The 20303-nt window shown below is 38.4% G+C and overlaps 4 protein-coding genes across 4 annotated transcripts; 2 read left to right on the top strand and 2 right to left on the bottom strand.

Annotated features, from left to right (window-relative positions):
* The first annotated feature begins 2103 nt into the window (after nt 1–2103).
* On the top strand, nt 2104–3027 carry LOC101307865. The gene has a single exon (XM_004293031.1). It carries the CDS (start codon nt 2104–2106, stop codon nt 3025–3027), a length of 924 nt encoding a protein of 307 aa, XP_004293079.1.
* A 509-nt stretch (nt 3028–3536) lies between these two features.
* LOC101307566 (pentatricopeptide repeat-containing protein At2g27610-like) lies at nt 3537–8422 on the top strand. The gene is made up of 2 exons (XM_004293030.1): nt 3537–6668; nt 8022–8422. Exon 1 carries the CDS (start codon nt 3537–3539, stop codon nt 6153–6155), a length of 2619 nt encoding a protein of 872 aa, XP_004293078.1. The 3' UTR covers nt 6156–6668; nt 8022–8422.
* Nucleotides 7347–12558, bottom strand: LOC101307281 (subtilisin-like protease-like). Its single transcript, XM_004293029.1, has 12 exons — nt 12477–12558; nt 12240–12367; nt 10828–10930; nt 10638–10721; nt 10354–10506; nt 10165–10276; nt 9253–9793; nt 9069–9163; nt 8599–8838; nt 8323–8437; nt 8004–8208; nt 7347–7894 (listed from the first exon to the last, which is right to left on the bottom strand). The coding sequence occupies exons 1-12, from the start codon at nt 12556–12558 to the stop codon at nt 7347–7349; spliced, it is 2406 nt and encodes an 801-aa protein (XP_004293077.1).
* A 709-nt stretch (nt 12559–13267) lies between these two features.
* On the bottom strand, nt 13268–18041 carry LOC101313954 (vacuolar protein sorting-associated protein 4B-like). The gene is made up of 8 exons (XM_004291570.1): nt 17397–18041; nt 16634–16739; nt 15419–15617; nt 14670–14738; nt 14487–14561; nt 14275–14373; nt 13998–14153; nt 13268–13664 (listed from the first exon to the last, which is right to left on the bottom strand). Exons 1-8 carry the CDS (start codon nt 17866–17868, stop codon nt 13539–13541), a joined length of 1302 nt encoding a protein of 433 aa, XP_004291618.1. The 5' UTR covers nt 17869–18041; the 3' UTR covers nt 13268–13538.
* Nucleotides 18042–20303: the final 2262 nt, after the last annotated feature.

The raw sequence follows: 20303 nt of genomic DNA, 5'->3' as shown, positions 1-20303 counted from the left end.
CTCTCTCTCTCTCTCTCTCTCTCTCTCTCTCTCTCTCTCTCTCTCTCTCTCTCTCTCTCTCTCTCTCCCCCCTCTGCGGCTCTGCCTCTATCTTTGTCTCTGTAAACACTCTATTGGGAAAAGCCCAAGCCTTAATGGCTTAATCCTATTGATTAAGCAATCCCAGGTATCGATTGATTCGATTCTATTTCTCATAATAGTTTTTTGACGAATTGGGTTTGTGAATTAGGTTCCCAAGTTTTGTTATTTGGGGCTAGATTTGTTAATCTGATTGTTTATTAAGGATGGTTGTTGTTGTTTGTTTAGATTTATTGATATAGTGATATAGAATGATAGAAAGGAATTAGAATTAGGCAGAGGGTCTAGGATAGAAACATCAGACAGAGAGTTTAAAATTTAGAAAGTTGAAGGGATATAACTATTGCTTGCTTTCGGGCAGATATAACTTTATGTCTTTGTTTCTTATTGTTTATAGGATTAATGTATACAAACTGAATTGGGCATGATTGTTGGCTTTTTGCTTTTGCTTTTGCTTTTGGTCTGATTGTTTTTGTTTGCTTAACTCTTGTTCTGTTTGCTTTTGCTTATTGTAACAAATATGGCATTTCTTTATATTTTTGGTGTTCCTATTTTTAGGTTCAATGGCAGAACAATCTTAAAATCCTAAGCCCCGAAAAGTTCAAAAGAAAGTAAATTCATATTTTCATAAAAATGATGTTCACATGCCTGATATTCCTGATATTCCAAGCTTAGATGAGCAAGAGCCTTTTGTTTCTCCAAGAGTTGAGTGTCAACCAGTTGATACTAATTATATTGAACGTGATCCGGGAAAACGTCCTGCAATCGCTTCATATCATATTAATAATGAGCAAGATGACATTCGAAAAAGATATGTTCTGTATAGTCCTTATCAACCAAAATTAGAGGAGTATCCATCACATTTTTATGGAGATGAAGATCGTAGATTTAATGGGAAGTGGTTTGAAAAATATCCTTGGCTTGAGTACTCTAAGAATGATAAGGCATATTGTTTTTCATGTTTTATTTTTGAAAATAATCTTCCAAAGCAAACTTTGTTCACTTCTTTTGGGTTTGATAATTGGAGAATGGTCGGTGGGGCTCAATGTGTCTTTAAGAAGCATATAGGGAAGACCGATTCAGCACATTATAAATCTATGCAAGATTGGTTAAGCTTGAAACATGTGTGTGGGCATATTGAAAAAGCAATAAATCCACAACCATAAAAATTGATACAGCAAAATCGGTTGCGGCTTAAGGCGATTGTAGAGGCTGTAAGATTGATGGCAAAGCAATCACTTGCTTTTAGAGGTGATGATGAATCTGTTGAGTCATATAATCGTAGCAATATTGTTGAAACTGTGGATTTATATGGGAGAATGAATGAGGAAGTTGCAAATGTCACCTTAGAAAAAGCCCCTGAAAATGCTAGTTATACTTCTCAAAAAATTCAGAAATAGATTCTTAGTATTTTTGCCAATAGAGTTTAGAAAAAAGATTTGTGACGAGGTTGGGGACTCAAAGTTTTGTATACTTGTGGATGAAGCACTAGATGAGGGTAAAAAGGAGCAAATGGCTATCATCTTGAGATTTATTGATTCTCAAGAGTTTGTTCGTGAACGATTCTTTTCTCCAAAAATTCAGAAATAGATTCTTAGTATTTTTGCCAATAGAGTTAGAAAAAAGATTTGTGACGAGGTTGGGGACTCCAAGTTTTGTATACTTGTTGATGAAGCACTAGATGAGGGTAAAAAGGAGCAAATGGCTATCATCTTGAGATTTATTGATTCTCAAGGGTTTGTTCGTGAATGATTCTTTCATGTTGTAAGTGTTAGTGATACTTGTGCGGTAACTCTTAAAAGTAAGATTGACAAGGTTTTCACTGAATACAATCTTCAAGTTGAAAATTTGAGAGGCCAAGGATATGATGGCGCTACCAACATGCCTGGTCAATGGAATGGATTGCAAGCATTATTTTTGTAAGAGTGCCCATATGCATACTATGTATATTGTTTTGCTCATCGCCTACAACTAGCTTTAAATACAGCTACAGATGTGGATGTTATTTACTTGTTTTTTGAGATGATGACTAGTATCATTAATGTTGTCGACTTATCTGCTAAGCGTGTTTCTGAGTTGAAATGTATCCAAGAAGTTGAAATTGTGGAACAGATTGTTGTTGGGGAACTTGAAACTGGTAAGGGATCTAATCAGACATGTAATCTAAAAAGAGCAGGAGCTACTCGGTGGAGTTCAAGGTATTATTCTATCAAGAACTTGAAGAAATTGTTTAATTCAACTAGTTATGTTTTGAAAAACATGATTGATCATGGTCTTACTGGAAAAATACGTGGACAAGCTTTGAGAGCTTTTAGAGCTATAAAATCATTTGAATTTGTGTTTTGTTTATTATTGCTGGAGAAAACTATGGGAATCACAAGTGCTCTTTGTAAGTCACTGCAAGAACAATCTCAAGAAATTGTAAATGCCATGAATCTATTTTCAAGCACGAAAGGTCGTCTTGAAAAGTTGAGAAAAGATGGTTGGTTTGATTTCTTTGCTAGTGTTGTGTCGTTTTGTGCTTCACATGCTATTGTTGCTCCAGATTTTAATGCTCCCTATTTGGAAGGTACGGGTCGTCCTTCTCAACAACAGAATTGTGTTACCATTGAGCATTATTATCGTGTTGAAATATTTTATGCCGTAATTGATTTTCAGTTGATGGAACTGAATACTAGATTTAATGAGAAAACAAGGGAGCTTTTGGTTCTTAGTTCTTCATTGGATCCTCGATTTGATTTCCAATCATTTGACATTGACAACATTTGTAGTTTGGTTGAGAAATATTATCCTCATGATGTGTCGGATTTGGATGATCTAAGAACTGAATTGGAGCATTTTGAGTATCAATTCTCTAAACTTGAGGAATTTCAGAATCTCTGCACCCTTTCAGAGTTGTGTCAAGAATTTGTTAGAACAAGAACACCATTTGTGTTGATTGAAAGCTAGCTAGTCCGTTTAGTGATAACTCTTCTTGTTTCTACAACTACAACAGAGAGAGCTTTTTCAGCTATGAAGATTATTAAGAATCGACTTCGAAGTAAGATGAGTGATGATTTTCTTGCTAATTTAATGACAGTGCATATTGAGAAAAACATTGTTGATACTATTGATTCAGATTCGGTTATTGATGAGTTTTATGATTTAGGTAAACGAATGGTACAATTTAAGTAGTTTAATTTGTATTTGTATTGACTATTTAACTTTGAATTATTTCAATTTCTATTGTTGTTAGATTTAAGTAATAGCTTTTGTGGATGGTATTTTCATCATGATTTTGTTGAAGAAAGGATGAATATTTAAAGTGTTCATATATATATATATATGTTATTAGGTGAGATTGATATACCTTGAAAACAAGACAGACTGTGTCAATTTTTTTCTAAATAACTTTGTTCATTGCATAAGGCAAATCCAGCCCACCCAGGTTTTCATTCCTGGTTCCGTCCCTGGAGAGCATGACCGCAAAGCCCGGTCTGAGGAGCCTCGCTGCAGTCTCTTACACAAGCCTCTCTCTCTCCTCTCCCTCCAAACCTCTCTCTCGCTCTCGCTCTCGCTCCCACTCTCTTATCCATTCCCCTCCAAAACGCATCTCCACTCCAAACGCCCACCACCTGTTCGACAAAACTCCCCACAGAGACCCCTTCGAATACACCCGCTTGCTCTTCCACTACACTCGCAATGACCGCAACCATGACGCCATCAGCCTCTTCGTGGCCGCTTCCCGGGCCGGTTTACCCGTCAATGGGCCCGTTCTGTCTTCCGTGGCCAAGGCCTGCGGGAGCTTGCGTGACCAAGTTGTGGGCAGACAGGTGCATTGCCAGTGTGTCAAGTCCGGGCTCGGGGAAGACGTCAGTGTTGGGTCCTCATTAGTGGACATGTATATGAAGAGTAGCGAGGGTGTTGTGGAGGGGAGGAGAGTGTTTGATGAGATGAGGGAGAGAAATGTGGTGTCATGGACTTCGTTAATTTCGGGCTATGCGTGGAACGGGTGGAATGAGCAGGCGTTGGAGCTGTTTACGGAGATGCAGGCGAGTGGGAGCATGGCGAATCCGTTTGCGTATGTGGCTGTGCTTGGAGTTTTGGCCGATGAGGGGTCGGTTGGGAAGGGGGAGCAGGTCCATGGCATGGTTGTGAAGAATGGTTATGTGGCGATCACGTTTGTGTGCAATTCGTTGGTTAATATGTATTTCAAGTCGGGGATGGTTAGTGAGGCTAGAGCTGTTTTTGATGGTATGGAGTGTAGGGATGAGGTTACATGGAATACCTTAATTGCAGGATATGTGGGCAATGGGCTTGAGTTGGAAGCTTTTGAAATGTTTTATCTGATGGGGCTTGCAGGTGTTAAGTTTACACAACCGGTATTTGTTACTGTTATTAAGCTATGTGCTAGCTATGAAGAATTGGGTTTTGCAAGACAGCTACATTGCCGTGTTTTGAAGAGTGGGTTGGAGTCTCATCGTAATATTGAAACAGCACTCCTGGTGGCTTACAGTAAGTGCAGGGAAATGGACGATGCTTTTAATATGTTCTCCATGATGCAGGGTGTTAAAAGTGTAGTAACTTGGACGGCCATGATCAGTGGGTACTTGCAGAATGGTGGAACAGAGAAAGGAGTCAAGTTATTCTGTGAAATGAGCAGAGAAGGTGTTAGACAGAATGATTTTACGTATTCTGTCATCATTATGGCCCATCCTTTTATATCTATATCCCAAGTACAGGCACAAGTCATTAAAACCAATTATGAGAAGTCACCTTCTGTAGGAACTTCACTCATAGACGCTTATGTTAAGACCGGAAGTATTCCTGAAGCTGAAAAAGTTTTCCAAACAATTGACGAGAAGGATATTGTAGCATGGTCTGCAATGCTTGCTGGATATGCTCAAATAGAAGACGCGGTGGGAGCTATTAAAATTTTTCTCCAGTTGACAAGAAAGGGGGTCAGACCTAATGAGTTCACTTTATCTAGTATCATTAATGCTTGCGCTGGACCTTCGGCAACAGTGGAGCAGGGCAAACAATTTCATGCTTGCTCGATCAAACTCAGGTTGAACAATACTCTGTGTCTAAGTAGTGCTCTTGTCACCATGTACGCAAAGATGGGGAATATTGAAAGTGCAAATGAAGTTTTCAAGAGACAAGGAGAGAGAGACTTAGTTTCCTGGAACTCTATGATCTCTGGATATGCACAACATGGTCAGGGTAATAAGGTTCTTGAAGTATTTGAGGAGATGCGTAGGCAAAATTTGGAAATAGATGGGATAACATTCATTCTCATCATCTCTGCCTGTACTCATGCAGGCTTAGTAGATGAAGGTAAAAGGTATTTCAAAATGATGGTTCAAGATTACCATATTGATCCAACAATGGGGCACTATTCTTGTATGGTTGATCTGTACAGCCGAGCCGGAAAGCTTGAAAAAGCGATGAATCTTATAAACAGCATGCCCTGTACTGCAGATGCAAATGTGTGGAGAGCTCTCTTGGGTGCTTGCCGTGTTCACCGCAACTTAGAGCTCGGAAAACTCGCGGCAGAAAAGCTCATTTCACTTCAGCCACAAGACTCTGCTGCTTATGTTCTGTTGTCCAACATTTATGCTGCAGCTGGAAACTGGCAAGAGAGAGATAAAGTGAGGAGGTTGATGAATGAAAGAAAAGTGAAAAAGCAACCTGGGTATAGCTGGATTGAGGTGAAGAACAAGACTTACATATTCTTGGCTGGTGATGTTTCACATCCCTTATCAGACCATATATACTCAAAACTTGACGAGTTAAATAACCGATTGAAGGATATGGGTTATCAGCCTGATACTGACTATGTACTCCATGATGTTGAAGAGGAACACAAAGCAGCCTTTCTTTATCAACACAGTGAGAGGCTAGCCATTGCTTTTGGATTGATTGCCAAACCTCCAAGATCTCCTATCCAGATTTTGAAAAATCTTAGGGTATGTGGAGACTGTCACACTGTTATTAAATTAATTTCGGTGATAGAAGCGAGAGATATTGTTGTCAGAGATTCAAACCGATACCACCACTTCAAGAATGGTTTATGCTCTTGTGGAGATTATTGGTGAGACCCCATGTATGATAAGGCTTTTAACAGTAAGTTTGGGAGGGTTTCAGATTCAAGTCATTAAAAGTTAAAATCACCTTCAAACAAAGAAGCTGCATGACTTCTAAGTGATACAAAAATTTCATCAGTGGAAGACACAGATTGTAGCATGAGAAGTTTATTCTTCACTTACTATGGAAACTTCAGTCATGTCACCAATTAGCAGCTGTATTTAGATTTATGTGGTGTGCGAGAACCCAATGGTACAGAAGATCTGTATACCAAGGTGAGATGACTAGATCGTCTCATGGACTGGGATAATCTCGTTGGCGACAATTTATCTCCAATGGTGTAGTTGGTTGGTTCATCTAGTCTGGAGTTATGTGCCTGCATTCCTATTTGCAAGGCCTGTGATAGTACCAATTAACAATCTCGTGGAAAATACATTCTGGGTATTATTGTGCTACCTTTGCTCCTCGTTCTTGGTTGGACCATGAGTCAGGAAATTTTCACCGCTACCACTCCTGTTGGTGAGGTATGTGACAGTACTGGTTTAATATTTCGAGTATTATATACACCATACGACTATTTCTTATCTGATGTGGTACCAACTCATAAACAGTTTACTTTTCTTCATCCAACTAAAATGAAAACTGGAAGCCTCAAGTATAGTATATGGCATCTATAAGTCCTTTATCTCTAATTAACACCTGTACATGGCTACATAATGCGTTTTAGAGAATTTCATGTGTGAAAATTATGATAAACCTAATGGACATATTTAGGTATTGGACCTGTGACTCTTCACAATTCCATAGAAAAATAACATAGACTGAACGATTGTTAAAGTAATGACGTGAGGTTGTTTCTAGGAATTGTTGTATCATGGATGAAACTGCCAATTGGGAAAACTTGGAAGACCCTGAAATATTGCTTCACCATATTCAGATCGCTAAAATAAGATAACTTTATGTATTATAAAGCTTAAGTTTCTCTCTAGTGTTGTACACTTTTGCTCCCTAATTCAGCATGCCACTTATAAATGAAGGGGATGAAGCTATCGAATCAGTATATGACTATATGTTTAAATGAAAGTCTATAGGAATTAGGAAATAACAATTAACTTTTGATTAAATACAATACATTTCGCCTTTGAATGACAATTGACAAATGCAATTATCTTGTATGATTTAGTATCTGAAACATGTTGTTTCTATGTTGAAATCACATTAAGAGCAATAGGACTCCTGACATTCTGAAGACCATTACTCCATGTTAGAGCTCCAAACACATAGCTTCCATTACTATTCTTAAGGGGGGTGAAATCTACACGGAAATACATCTTTTCCCCAGTCTTTGTAAACTTCAGTTTAGCTGGTGTAACTGTAACATTTACACCTGCTGGATAGTCTACATATGCAGCATACACTGTTGGGCCTTTACCATAATAAGTGACTGTTCGCTGAACAGATAGCCTTCCACTCATTTTTGACACACCAATAGAAGGGTAATTAAAATTGTAGGAAGGCATAGAAGACTTCTGGCAATCGACTAGATTACCCGTGAGGTTTTTCAGTTGCAAAGAGCTAGCCCCAGTGCTGCAGAGAAAACTGATTATGTCATGGGAATCAAAATCATATACAAGTCCAGGTTCAATTACTGCAACTGGATTAATGTGCCCAGATCCGTAGTCAAAAGGTGTAGTAGGGGTGCCATTTGGATCTCTCCCAATAGGGAGTTTGTTGTTATCTAGGACTGTTGCTGCAACAATAAATAAAAAAAATATTTGAACATAAAGTTAGTTAATTAAGAACATTTCAGTCAGTCCGGAAAATCTTGTATTGAGCTGGTTGAAAAATATTGTATTGACCTGTTGTCATTATTGCAGACATTATGGCTGCTGGACTCCAGGTAGGTCGGTACGATTTCAATGTTGCTGCAACTGCAGATACATGTGGACAAGACATCGAGGTGCCAGAAATGATATTATAATTGACGGACCTTTCTGCTGTGGCTGTAGTTGCGACCGGAGACCATGCTGCTAAGATATTTACCCCAGGTCCTGTAATATCTGGCTGCAGTACAAATTTGCATGTTTGGATGTAACTATTTTTGTATTATAACTATTTTGAAACTTATAACTATTTTGTATTATTGAGAAGATAAATGAAAACATTGACAGAACTAACTTTGATGATGTCTGGGGTTATGATATTTGGCCCCATGGAAGAGAACACTGCCATTTCTGGTGCAGGTTTAGTTTTCAGTATTGTAGTCGTTTGTGATATTCTAGCAACTGGATACCTGAAACAAATAAAGTATTTACATTTGTTATCAATTTTGACCTTCAAACTGCCTGGTAGCACCGTGAATTGTTGGATATCTGTAACTTTAATTTACTTTCTTTTATAACTTTTAATTTCTGCCACTGCAGATATAGAGCAAATAAAGCATGGAAAACTCACTTCGCTGTCATCATGTATGCTTGGAGTTGTGCTGCTTCCTCTTGACCAATAAGAGTGGCGGGGATGACAAACTGAAATCCGACATCTTTGAGAAATGGATCCACAAGAATCATTCCTACACCACCACCTTGTCTTACAACTATGCTTTTCTCCCTTCGGTTATCAGTAAATGTCTCGAAGGTGCACACGACAATTTTCCCCTTAATTAAGCTTGCATGTAGAGTACTGTCCTTGCAGAAGCTGATAAAGGAAACAACAGAAAGAAAAATACCTTAACATGATAAGAAGAAAAGGGAAAGAAAGAAAAAAGCATAATACTGAAATGTGCGTGTCCTTTTATTTACCTATTTTTTGTTTTTAAAAAGCCTATTTTGAGTGTATCGCATGGTAGAAAACTAGATGATGAAACACTTCTTGTAGCTGTGTGTGTGTGTGTGTGGAAGCATCAAGTTTTTGAAAAGAAAGATTACCTTGCATTCTTCGCTGTGACTCCAGGGGCAGCTGCAACACTCGCAGCTATCAAACCATAAGACTTCTCCATATTGAGTGGGTTTAGAGAGGAACCCTGAAAGTCATAGCAAAAGGTCAGTTACATATGTAGTTTTAAGTGATTGATGATTAGAGGCCGCAGCAATATTTGTATGCCAACTATACCTTTAATATTTGTGAATTTCCCAGATACACGTTTGAATGGAATTCTCTATCCAAAGTGCTTGCAGCAACAGTGAGGATCCAGGGAGCAACATTGCATGCAGTACTAGGGAAACCAGAGTTCCCTGCTGATGCAGAAACAACTATTCCTTTCTGGAATGCATGGAAACTTCCAACGGAGATTGCATTTTCAAAATACGTAGGCTGTGGAGGATCAGGGCCAAGGGAAAGGGAGAGAACATCAACACCATCGCCAATGGCATCATCCAGAGCTGAAAGAATATCTGCATCACTACACAAGTCAAACCAACATGCCTTGTAGATAGCAAGTCTGGCGCTTTGTGCACCGCCTCTTGCAGTTCCTGTGGCCATTCCCAAGAAACTGACGTTAGTTACTGTGGATCCAGCTATCGTCGAGGCAGTGTGACTCCCATGTCCATCAGCATCTCGAGCTGATCTGAAGAAAGGTAATGGCGCAAAGGACTCAAGTTTTCCATTTTCTACTTCAAATCCGTGATAATAGAAGCGAGAACCTATGATTTTTCTGCATATAGAAAACCAATCGTTAGACTTTTAAAGTTGAACTATCAACTAAACCAACTTTTCAAGCCATTATGCAATTAGTGTATATCTATATCTATCCAGGCTTATTTACAGCATCCCACGACTTTTCATACTACTGTCATTTTACACTAACACTTTTGTTTTGTTAGACTTATAGTTTACCCCTGTTTCCCCTACTATCCACGATTTTGTCGACCGGAGGGAATGGTTTGCTGGAGTTGATATAATGAACTGTAGGACTTTGAGGGTGTAAGGGAGACCGGTGTGAAAATTTAGGGAACGATATTTGTTTTGTTGGTCTGTGTTGGGGTATAAGAAATGAAATCAATGATTTTACGACATGTAGGGTACCTGTTGCAGTTGGCCAATGTAAAATTCTGACCAGTAACACACTCTCCTTTGAATTTATCAGGCACAGGTCCTAATCCTTCGTCACTGAAGCTCTTTGACTCTGGCCAAACTCCTGTGCAACAAATATAATCTTGAGAGGACACAAGAACATTAACAGTGGAGAGAAAAACAAAAAGAAGCTATATATACCAGTGTCAATTACACCAACAATGACATTGGATTTTGAATCCATTGGCATTTGATTGTAACTTGGAGTAGAGTCTACGCCTAGAAAACCCCAGGAATGTGTTGTGCTCAGTTTGTTTGTCTTGCTCTCAAACACCGAAATAACTGAATCATGTTCTGTGATACATGAACATAAGTCAACTCGCGAAATGTTAACAAGCCAGAAAATGTTCTGATAAATTACAGTTCTTTCTTATGGTGTAAGGAGTTAGTCTTCTAGAACAGAATAACATAGGAGTCACAATTACCAGCAAGTTGTTGAGCTTGATATGGAGTGAGCTTGGCTGAGAATCCTTGAAAACTTTTACTGTAGTGGTTAAGTGCTGCTTCTTGTCCACCAGTACTGAAAATTATTCCAAGTAAATATTATTATGCTATTACAATCTGCAAAACACCTCGAAGCTGAGGGAGATGATAAATCTGCATAAGTAGTCAAATTAGTGTCCTGCCTGTCAGTGACTGAAGCAAGAATCTCATGGTTATGTCTGATGACAGATTCCGAGTTGGGGTGCGAGTGGTGCCCCATGTAAACAATATAGTGCTGCAAAATGAAAGGAAAATTGCATTTGAATATAAATCATGCGTATTCAGTTCACATTATTAGTGGTGGTTGGAGTTTTTTCATTCTTCTTAGACTTGGAATTGTCCAAGGGAGAACACTACTAGAGTAGTAGTGTGTGAAAAGATGATAGTTGGCGCAGAATGAATTTCATTGATACAAGAGGAATTACATATACAATATACTGCTGAGCCTAACTAGGAAAGTATCTCACAATAATGAACTGTATTGGAAACAAATATTCACAGGTAAAGAGATTCCTAATAGAGAAGATACTGAAGATTAAGACTTAATCAACAGTATATTTTCCTAATAGTGTGTAGTGTAGACCCTACAAATAAAAACCATCTTATGACTGATTTTCATGCCACGTTTTTTGATGTTTTCTCCCCAGATGGCAGTAGAACTAATTTGATTTAGAAATAAGTTAATAACAAAAAGTGAAACTAACAGCTATGCATAGTGAAACTAGAAACACGAAAGCATGCATAGCCAGCACTTGCAGCGTTGAGATTCACCCTGCTTTGAACATGGAACCCAATACTAGTCTCAAAATGAGTACCACATGTAGAGTCTTTGTAGTAACTGAGAAACAAAATGACCTTATTTGCCGGTTATGCTAAGGGGAATACAATTCACACTTCCGACATGTATTCTTACCAATGTTCTAAAAGGCCGTAGGCGGGAGGCGGGCGGTAACCCGAAGCCTAGGCGAGGATTAGGCGGGGGCTAGGTGATTTGTATTTTTTAAGATTTATTAATTAAAAAAATATATTTTATGCTTTGAAAATGGTCAAATATGGATAAATTATTCAACATAAATCTAGTCATACCCATTTACAAAATAAATTATAGCTAAAATTTAGCATAACTTCCCGTAAAAGTGAGTAACAACAACAATAAACATATACACTTCTAATTTTAAACACATCATTAACTCTTATTATAACAATCCCACCACAAAAATAAAACAAAATTAGAGAGCTTAGCAGCCTAGGTGGGCAAGGCGGCCGTCTAGACAGGCTAGGTGGCCGCCTAATCGTCCACAGTCTGACACAAAGGTCTGGAAGAAAAGCGAGGCGGCTTGTTGCAGCCTAGAGCCTAAGCGGGGACTAGGTGGGGCCTTTTAGAAGCTTGATTCTTACACTTTCTGAAAGAGCACATATACATATTGCTATTATAGCACGTTTCAGAGAAGTGTGCACAGTGAGAAGTGAGAACAAATATTGGCTCAAAACACCGCAATGCATGAACTGTAAACCGGAGGACCGTAGATCCTCTCTTTCCTTACCTTTGTGTCAGCAGTGGCTCCATGGGAGAAAGAGAGTCTAAGGAACAAGAGAAGAGTCAGGACCGTAGTATGTTTCAAGACATAACCAGAAACCATGATGATCAAATGATAGAACTGAGTCTTGAGGACTACCGGTTAGAAAGATCATTTTATAGCTGAAACAAGCCAACAAGGCATATATGGACGCCGGCCCTTCATGGTTTTTTCATTGAGTTTTGCTCATAAACCTCCACACACTCCGAATAAATCTCAGAGCCGGCTTTTGTTGCTTCTCTGAGAAATATTCAAATATGACCTTGGAGGCCAAAGACATGGTCATCTTTGGACAATAGTGCTGGGCAACTTAATTTTGTTTTAGAAATTCCCATCTGTTAGGATACTATACCGCAGCCTACTAGAAAGAGTACCATGTATATGCTTGAGCAAGCTCTATTAATAGTGGGTTTTATACAACAAACAACAGCTAGGTCCATACAGAAGAGGGTATAGTCATTATGTCTAACAAATGTCACTACATTCACACATAATGGAACATTGAAAGACAAAATTAAAAACAAACATAGCTAAAGCATTACAAGTAACCAGCTAAACTAGGACAGTATGATGTAAAGCTCAATATTTAATCTTTAAAGGCCTTTAGCTTAGTGTGACAATTAGAAGAAATAAAAGGGGAAATGAAAGCTGAAATGGAGGAGTCACATCATGTGCTATTGAGAAGCGGTACTTAAGGAAAGTAAATACAGTCCCTTGGAGAAATGGTATAGGAATGGGCATATTTTGCCCAGCCTCACAGTTTTCCTTCCATTTTCAGGTAGGGGAGGGAATAGAAACAGATCTGTATGACTCTAGAGTCTAGATCTATCCAGGTGCATCAGAGACACATCCAGTCCTGAAATACACAAGATGCATCATGAATCTATCCATAACAAGCAAATAAATAGCTTACAAACAGGTTCATTTAAGGGAACAGGAGACAAAGCACTTGGTAATCTAACCAGATGATTGTTGGTTCATAGAGAAGCTACCAATGCAGGCGACAAACATTATTTGATGTATCAACACTTGAATAAAAATAAAATATATGTTAAACTGTACTTTACACAAGTTGAAAGAAGCAACTCGATATCAAACACCAGTATTTCCATTTCAATACAGAAAAAGGGAAGTCATATCACCTTCCTCATTGAAGAAACTAATGTAGAGTATTTAGTCCATTAGATCCAACACTAATACATACAAATCACGGCAATTGCACTGCTGGCTAGTGTGGATCAATGTGATATTGATACAGATGATTGATCAACCTTCCTCTCCAAATTCTTTCGTGAACCTTTCATGGACTTCAAGGTCACCTTTGCTCACAGTAGGCCTCTGTCTAGCAAGTACCTTATCAAAATCTGTTTTTGTAATAGGAGGTGGAAGGATCTGCATGGCATTAATAAGAGAGAACAAATTAATATGAAACTGTAGATAGTGAAATCATTTTATGTGTTCAAAATTGGCCCTTCTCATATCCATATACATCATATAATAGAAATTGTGTGTTATTAATCTTTAATGGAGTTAAATGCACCTGTTCGAATGAATAAATAAGATACAAGGTTTCCAATGACTTGATAAATCATGACAAATGATTTCCAATGATTGATAATCATCATCAATATATAAAGGCTCCACAAAACTGTATGTTAAAAGTCACCACAGGTATTCAAATCATCAACAGCTACATTCATCAAAATCAGAAACATGACAACATACCTGTGAAGCTAGTCCTTGAGCTGCCAACTCCTGCATGGTGATTTGGACGGCACCTGGTTGCTTTGGTCCACAAGGTATGAACATATTATCAGAATTCTTGTAAAAGAACATGGCATCTTGAGTTTTGCGTACCGGTTCAAAGAGAACATCCTTGACCTGCCAAATTCAAAACCAAACAAGAAAAACAAAAAATCAATGCAACAAGTTATTCTCAATTAAACCATAATTTAAGGTATAAAAAGAAAAGATGATAAGAATATAAATGCTTTCTGCTTACACAAACAGCTACATCAGAACCCGAAAATCCCTCAGTTTTGCGAGCTAAGCTTTCAAAATCACTTTCTGTCAAGTTGTTAGGAGTATCTCCCAGGTGGACCTATTCAGATTATAAAATAAACTATCAGTTTATATACACATAATCATGTATAGCAAACCCAAAACACTTAATTGATTACTTCAAAGTAAAGGGAAGAAAAAATGAGCCAGTACTTTGAACATATGTTGTCGAGCCTTTACATCTGGAAGGGGAATGTATATACGCTTGTCAAAACGTCTTCGAATGGCCTGTAGTTACCATTGGTTAGCCAAGCTTATACAATAGCTCTAAAAAAATTATTTTTCATACAATTAAGACCAAATGCAAACAAGCTTGCATATAATAATTCTCCTTACCTGGTCTAATGCATACGGAGTATTCGTCGCTGCGAGAACAAGAACCTTTTGGTCAGTGGTTCCCACACCCTGAAGCATATGAGATAAAAGGTTCAGTAAAACGTTAACACTTATTATGTGTCATCAATTACGTTGGCATAAACTTAAAAAAAAGCTGTTCATTAACTCAAAAGAAAAAAAAAAAAATTAAACAGAAGCAGGAAGTATGTAGCTCAGTGCAGGCAGTTAATAATTTACTCATCATTAAGTTTCTATATGATCCATTTACACACTAAATAACCATATAGTACTCCACCGGAGACAAAATTGGAAGGACAAATGAAGGCCAGACACATTCATTTTGAGAAAAAGAGCAAAACATGAGTACATCATTTTTCTTGCATCTCTATACTTCGTTGTTCCTCTCAAGCCAAGAACTATCTCTATAATAAGGTCCATGCATGACCGCATGTGGAGATTTTGAGAATTGCATCACACTTTCAGTACGGAACATGAAACCGTTCTGTTACAATAGAGGTATAAAAAACGGTTGGAGGTAAGTTCAATTTTAAATTTCCCTATATGAGAAGATAGATTAAGAAAAGGTAAGACATTATAGATTTTTACATCAGAGTTAAAACTTAAGTTTAGTCCTTTTCGCAAAAACTTTCCAAGCCTAATTTAAAGTGATGACCAGAAGAAAAAATACATTAGAATTTAATGTTTGACTTAAGAATTACTCCCCTACTTCCCACAAAACAAAAATATACCTGCATCTGCACAAGAAGTTCTGTCTTGATTCGTCTAGAAGCTTCACTCTCATTGCCTTCTCCACGCTGCCCACATAAGGAATCTATTTCATCAACGAAGATGATGGATGGGGCACTATCTCGAGCCATTTGGAAAAGGTTCGAAACTAGCTTCTCACTCTCACCCATCCACTTTGAAACCAGATCTGAAGAGGAAATACTAGCCGAAGAAAAAAAAAATGTTACAGATTAGAACCCAGAATTGTCAAGAAAAGAACATTAAAAAATGCCATCTTATTGGCAAGTAATCATACACACAACACATGGGAGGTGTATAAATGACCAAGAGGAAATATTTGCATGTAAATAAAAAGAAACAGAAACAATCCATAAGCACTTGCCCAATATATCTAGGTCATATTCTTACTTCTCAATTTGATCAGTGGTAAACAAAGCTGACTAATAAGAGCATCAACATTACTTTCCCTCTAACTTTCTCATACTTGTTTGAAATCCTCAAAGTATTTGAGTCTAGCTTTGGCTAATATTTGTCATCCCTAATGCATTCAAGTTGGTGAACTCGAATGTCTTCTCATCTTGGCCCTCTGACAAGCTGATCAAGGTCTGCTTCAAATTAACCAAAAATCCAATACCCACTCCAGAGCCTAATTCATTTTTGGAATTTGAGGAAGGGAGGGAGTAAAATTATGTTACTCCCCTAGTACAAGAGACAGAAAAGGCAATGCTCTAAACGCCTACTATGCACATGTCTCAGAACAAGACTAACAACAATGCAGGATGGGGAGTTCTGGTGATCAAATTAGAGGCCTCAGTGACTATTAAAGGGAAGAGACAAGATGATGAGGTACTAGCCAATCACCTGAAAGCACTACCATACTATACTAGCCAATTACCTGAGTGCACTACCTTACCATCTAGTCACCTCTTGGGGAAAAAATCATGGGTCAACTGAACTATTTATGGTCATGTGTTCTCCATTTAACAAAATGGATCAACATATCAGACATCCAAACATGAACAGTAGTATGTTCTTTACACTGAGAAAAACAAAGTCCCACACACAAACACAAGACCAAAACAATCTATAACTATAAAAAAATGAGCATCAACACTGGGGTTATTTCCGGGTAGCTAGCTGATACATAGCATTAACTGAGAGCGAATATTTTCTAATATTTGGTTAAAATAATTTATAGCACGGTGATGGATACATACCTGAAAAATGTCGAGTCAGCTTCAGTTGCAACAGCCTTGGCCAGGTATGACTTTCCAGTTCCAGGAGGACCATACAATAGAAAAGCCCTCCATGGTCGTCTCTTGCCTATAAAATGTAAGAAGATACATATTAACTTCTAAAAACAACCCAAAACGATGTCTTCACATCAAACAATGGATGAGGGATGATACAAAACTAACAATAGAAATAGTTCCACCACAGACATATATAGTATTCATAACGCAAGGCAGTTGCCATCTATAACAAAGTGATACATCTGAATTCTTGCTACAGAAGCAACCACTCTCTCCTAAGTTGGATAACAAAACAATCTCCCTCTTGCAAACTATAGTCAGTCTAGTAGCAGCTTAAGCCTTCCCATTACCCCGATACTACTAGAGAATAAACTTTGAGAGTGAAACAGCAACAAAATAATGCAAACTATGCAGCAAATCACAACCACTCTATCCTGAGTTGGATAACAAAACAATTTCCCTCTTGCAAACTCATACTGTCATACAACCTAGTAGCAACTTAGGCACTCACATTACTCTGATACTACTACATAGCAAATAAACTTAGAGAAGCGGAACTACTAAACTATGTGTACTAATAAATGATGCACCAAAATCATTAAAATAAACTATGCATCAAATCGCAACCATTTAGAGCTCCGAAATCCTAAAGCTATAACCTTTGACCTTTCCAGCTACAATCACCAAACATAGCAACACAAAGTCGAAACGAAACAAAAGTACTAACCAGTAAAGAACTGAGGGAACTTGACCGGTAAAATCACGGCCTCCTGCAAGGCCTGCTTGGCGCTCTCAAGCCCGGCGACATCATTCCACTTGACATTGGGCTTCTCCCTAATAATCGCCGAATTAAGCCCGGCCCGGAGCTTAGCCTGCTCGGGATCCTCGCCGTCGCCGCCTTCGCCGTCCTTGGGCTTGGTCTTGGGCCTGGTGGCGACGGCTGCGTCGCCGTTGGAGGCAGGGCCGGGGCCGCCGTCGTCGAGAACGGCGCGAATCTCCTCGGCGCGGCGTAAGTACTCGGTGAATTTCTGGGTGATGGCCTCCTTGATCTTAGGGTTCTTCTCGTACTTGAGGTGGGTCTTGAAGTACTCGAGAGCGTTCATGTACAAAGGGAACGCCTTTGCGTAGTTCCCATTATTGTCTTCGTGCACGGCTTGCTTCACGTACTCTATGGCTTGCTCCTTGAAATTGCTATACATCTCGCCGGAGCTGCGATCACATATAATCGGAAATTCTAGGGTTTGGGTGATTGGGAATCGAGGATCGGAGGTGTGAAATTGAAGTGGGAGAAACCCTAGAGAGCGGGTTGGATTGGGTCTGAGAGGAATTGCATCGAGAGAGAGATAAGAAGGGGAGGAGGAGTCAATAAGGGGACGCGTTGGGAAATTGGAATGCGAATGACGTTCTGGAAAAAAGAGAAGGTTCGCTTCTTCTCCTCTACAAAGATGATTTTTTTTTTTTTTTTACCAAAAACCGTAAATAAGAGTTACGGCTTACGAGTGAGTGATTGGACGAGCGAAAAAATGATAGAATTTTATTGAAAGTGAATATTGTTCCAGGATTTTCACTTTATGTGTGCCACGGTCTAAATGCTGATGGGATACGATTATGTTTACTTCTACCTACTTAAAAGGTAAAATTTAATTCAATATATGTATCAATTAATAAGATGATTATCTGATTTATTTGCTATCTATGTTTACTTTTAACGTTTCTCATGCAACAAGGATTTCTTCGTTTGGCATTTACAACCAAAAAATAAAATTTAGAATTAATAGAATTTTAATTGATGGAGTTCTAAATTCCATCATTTCAGAATTTCTTAATGAATGAATGGATGGATTAGAGTCACATGGCTGTAAGAAGGGGATCGAAATACAAAATATTAATTTCATGGCATTGCTAATGGAAGAGGCAGAAAAAATAAAGTTCTGGGAATTACCAACAATGATGGGGTGAGACTAGAGAATGAAGAAGATATTAAAAAGGCTTTCAGTGACACAACTTTTAACATCTAAAGGCTGCAACCATATGGAGTTGGTACTTGATATTGTTCCGAGGGAAGTTTCACCAGGATTAGATATTCAAGTTGCTCTGAATCAAATGGGTCCAGATAAGTCACCGGGTGATGATGATGTCAGCAAGGTTCTTCCAGACTTATTGGGAGGTAATTGGAGATGAGGTTAGTGAGTTTTGTTTGCAGATCTTGAATGAGGGTGCCAGCTTTGGGGAGTTAAATCATACTTTGCTTCAGAGGCGGAGCCAGAAAAATTTGTTAAGGGGGCCAAAACTATAATGTACTTGAAAATAATTTAGAAAAGTAGAAATAAACAAGAGGTATACCAATACATTGAATAAAGTGATTAGACATATCATGTATTAGAAATGTTTTTGCACATCTAATACAAAATACAAATCAAGTTATGTACATACTTTATCATATATAAAGTCAAGATAAAAATACTTTACCATATAACATAATTATACAATTTATTGTATTGATTGGAAACAAGATTAGCTAGGAAATATTGTATGTTGTATTTATTACTGTTTTGGGTAATATTGTTTTTCTTAACCTTTCATTGCAATAATCATTCTTCGTAACCATAATTATATAGCGTGGCATGAATTATAGGGGGGTGCCACTAGCTCCGCCCATGCTTTGCTTGCACTTATTCCGAAGGTTGACAACCCACAACATGTTACCGATTTCCGGCCCATTAGCTTATGTAATGTTTTCTATAAGCTTATCTCAAAGGCAATGGTGAATCGTATGAAGACTTTACTCCCATCAGTGATATCTAGTTATAAAAGTTCTTTTGTTTCGGGTCGTTGTATTCATGATAATGTGATAACATCATTTGAGGTGGTGCATTCCATTAGAAGTAAGCAGACGAGTAAGGACCCATATTGTGTTCTTAAACTTGACATAAGCAAGGCTTATGATAGAGTTGAGTGGGTCTTCCTGCGTAACATTATGATGAGATTGGGGTTTAGTGAGCAGTGGATTTCATTGGTGATGAGATGTGTGGAGTCAGTTTCGTTCAGTATTTTGTGGAATGGTAATGCACTGGGGAGAATTCAGTCTTCCAGGGGTTTGAGACAAGGTGACCTTTTATCACCCTACCTATTTCTACTTTGCCCTGAAGGCCTTACAGGGTTGTTTCAAAAAGTAGACAGGGATAGGCTCATTCATGGTGCAAGGGTGACCTAGAACGCTCCGGCTATTTTGCACTTACTCTTTGCATATGATAGTCTATTGTTTGGGAAGGCTGATGTGCAAGAGATTACACATATGAAACAGTGTCTACTTTTATATGAAAGTGCGGCTAGGCAGAGGATTAATTTTCAGAAGTCTGCAATCTCTTTTAATCCGGGGTTGATACAAGAACATAAGTGTTTACTAGCATATTTTTTGGGTGTTCCCATTGTTTCTTTTCATGAACGTTACCTGGGTTTACCACCGATTGCTGGCAGAAGCAAGAAGGAGATGTTTAAAAGGATTCATGAGCGGCTTGATCATCACTTACAAGGCTGGCAGTCCAGATTATTGTCTAAGGCAGGTAAATCTATATTAATTAAAGTCGTTGCCCAGGCCATTCCCTCATATACTAGTCTGTCTTTCGGCTTTCAA

This window comes from Fragaria vesca, linkage group LG2, assembly GCF_000184155.1.
Source record: "Fragaria vesca subsp. vesca linkage group LG2, FraVesHawaii_1.0, whole genome shotgun sequence".
Classification (NCBI taxonomy): domain Eukaryota; kingdom Viridiplantae; phylum Streptophyta; class Magnoliopsida; order Rosales; family Rosaceae; genus Fragaria; species Fragaria vesca.
This window is presented reverse-complemented; position numbering and strand designations above follow the sequence as displayed.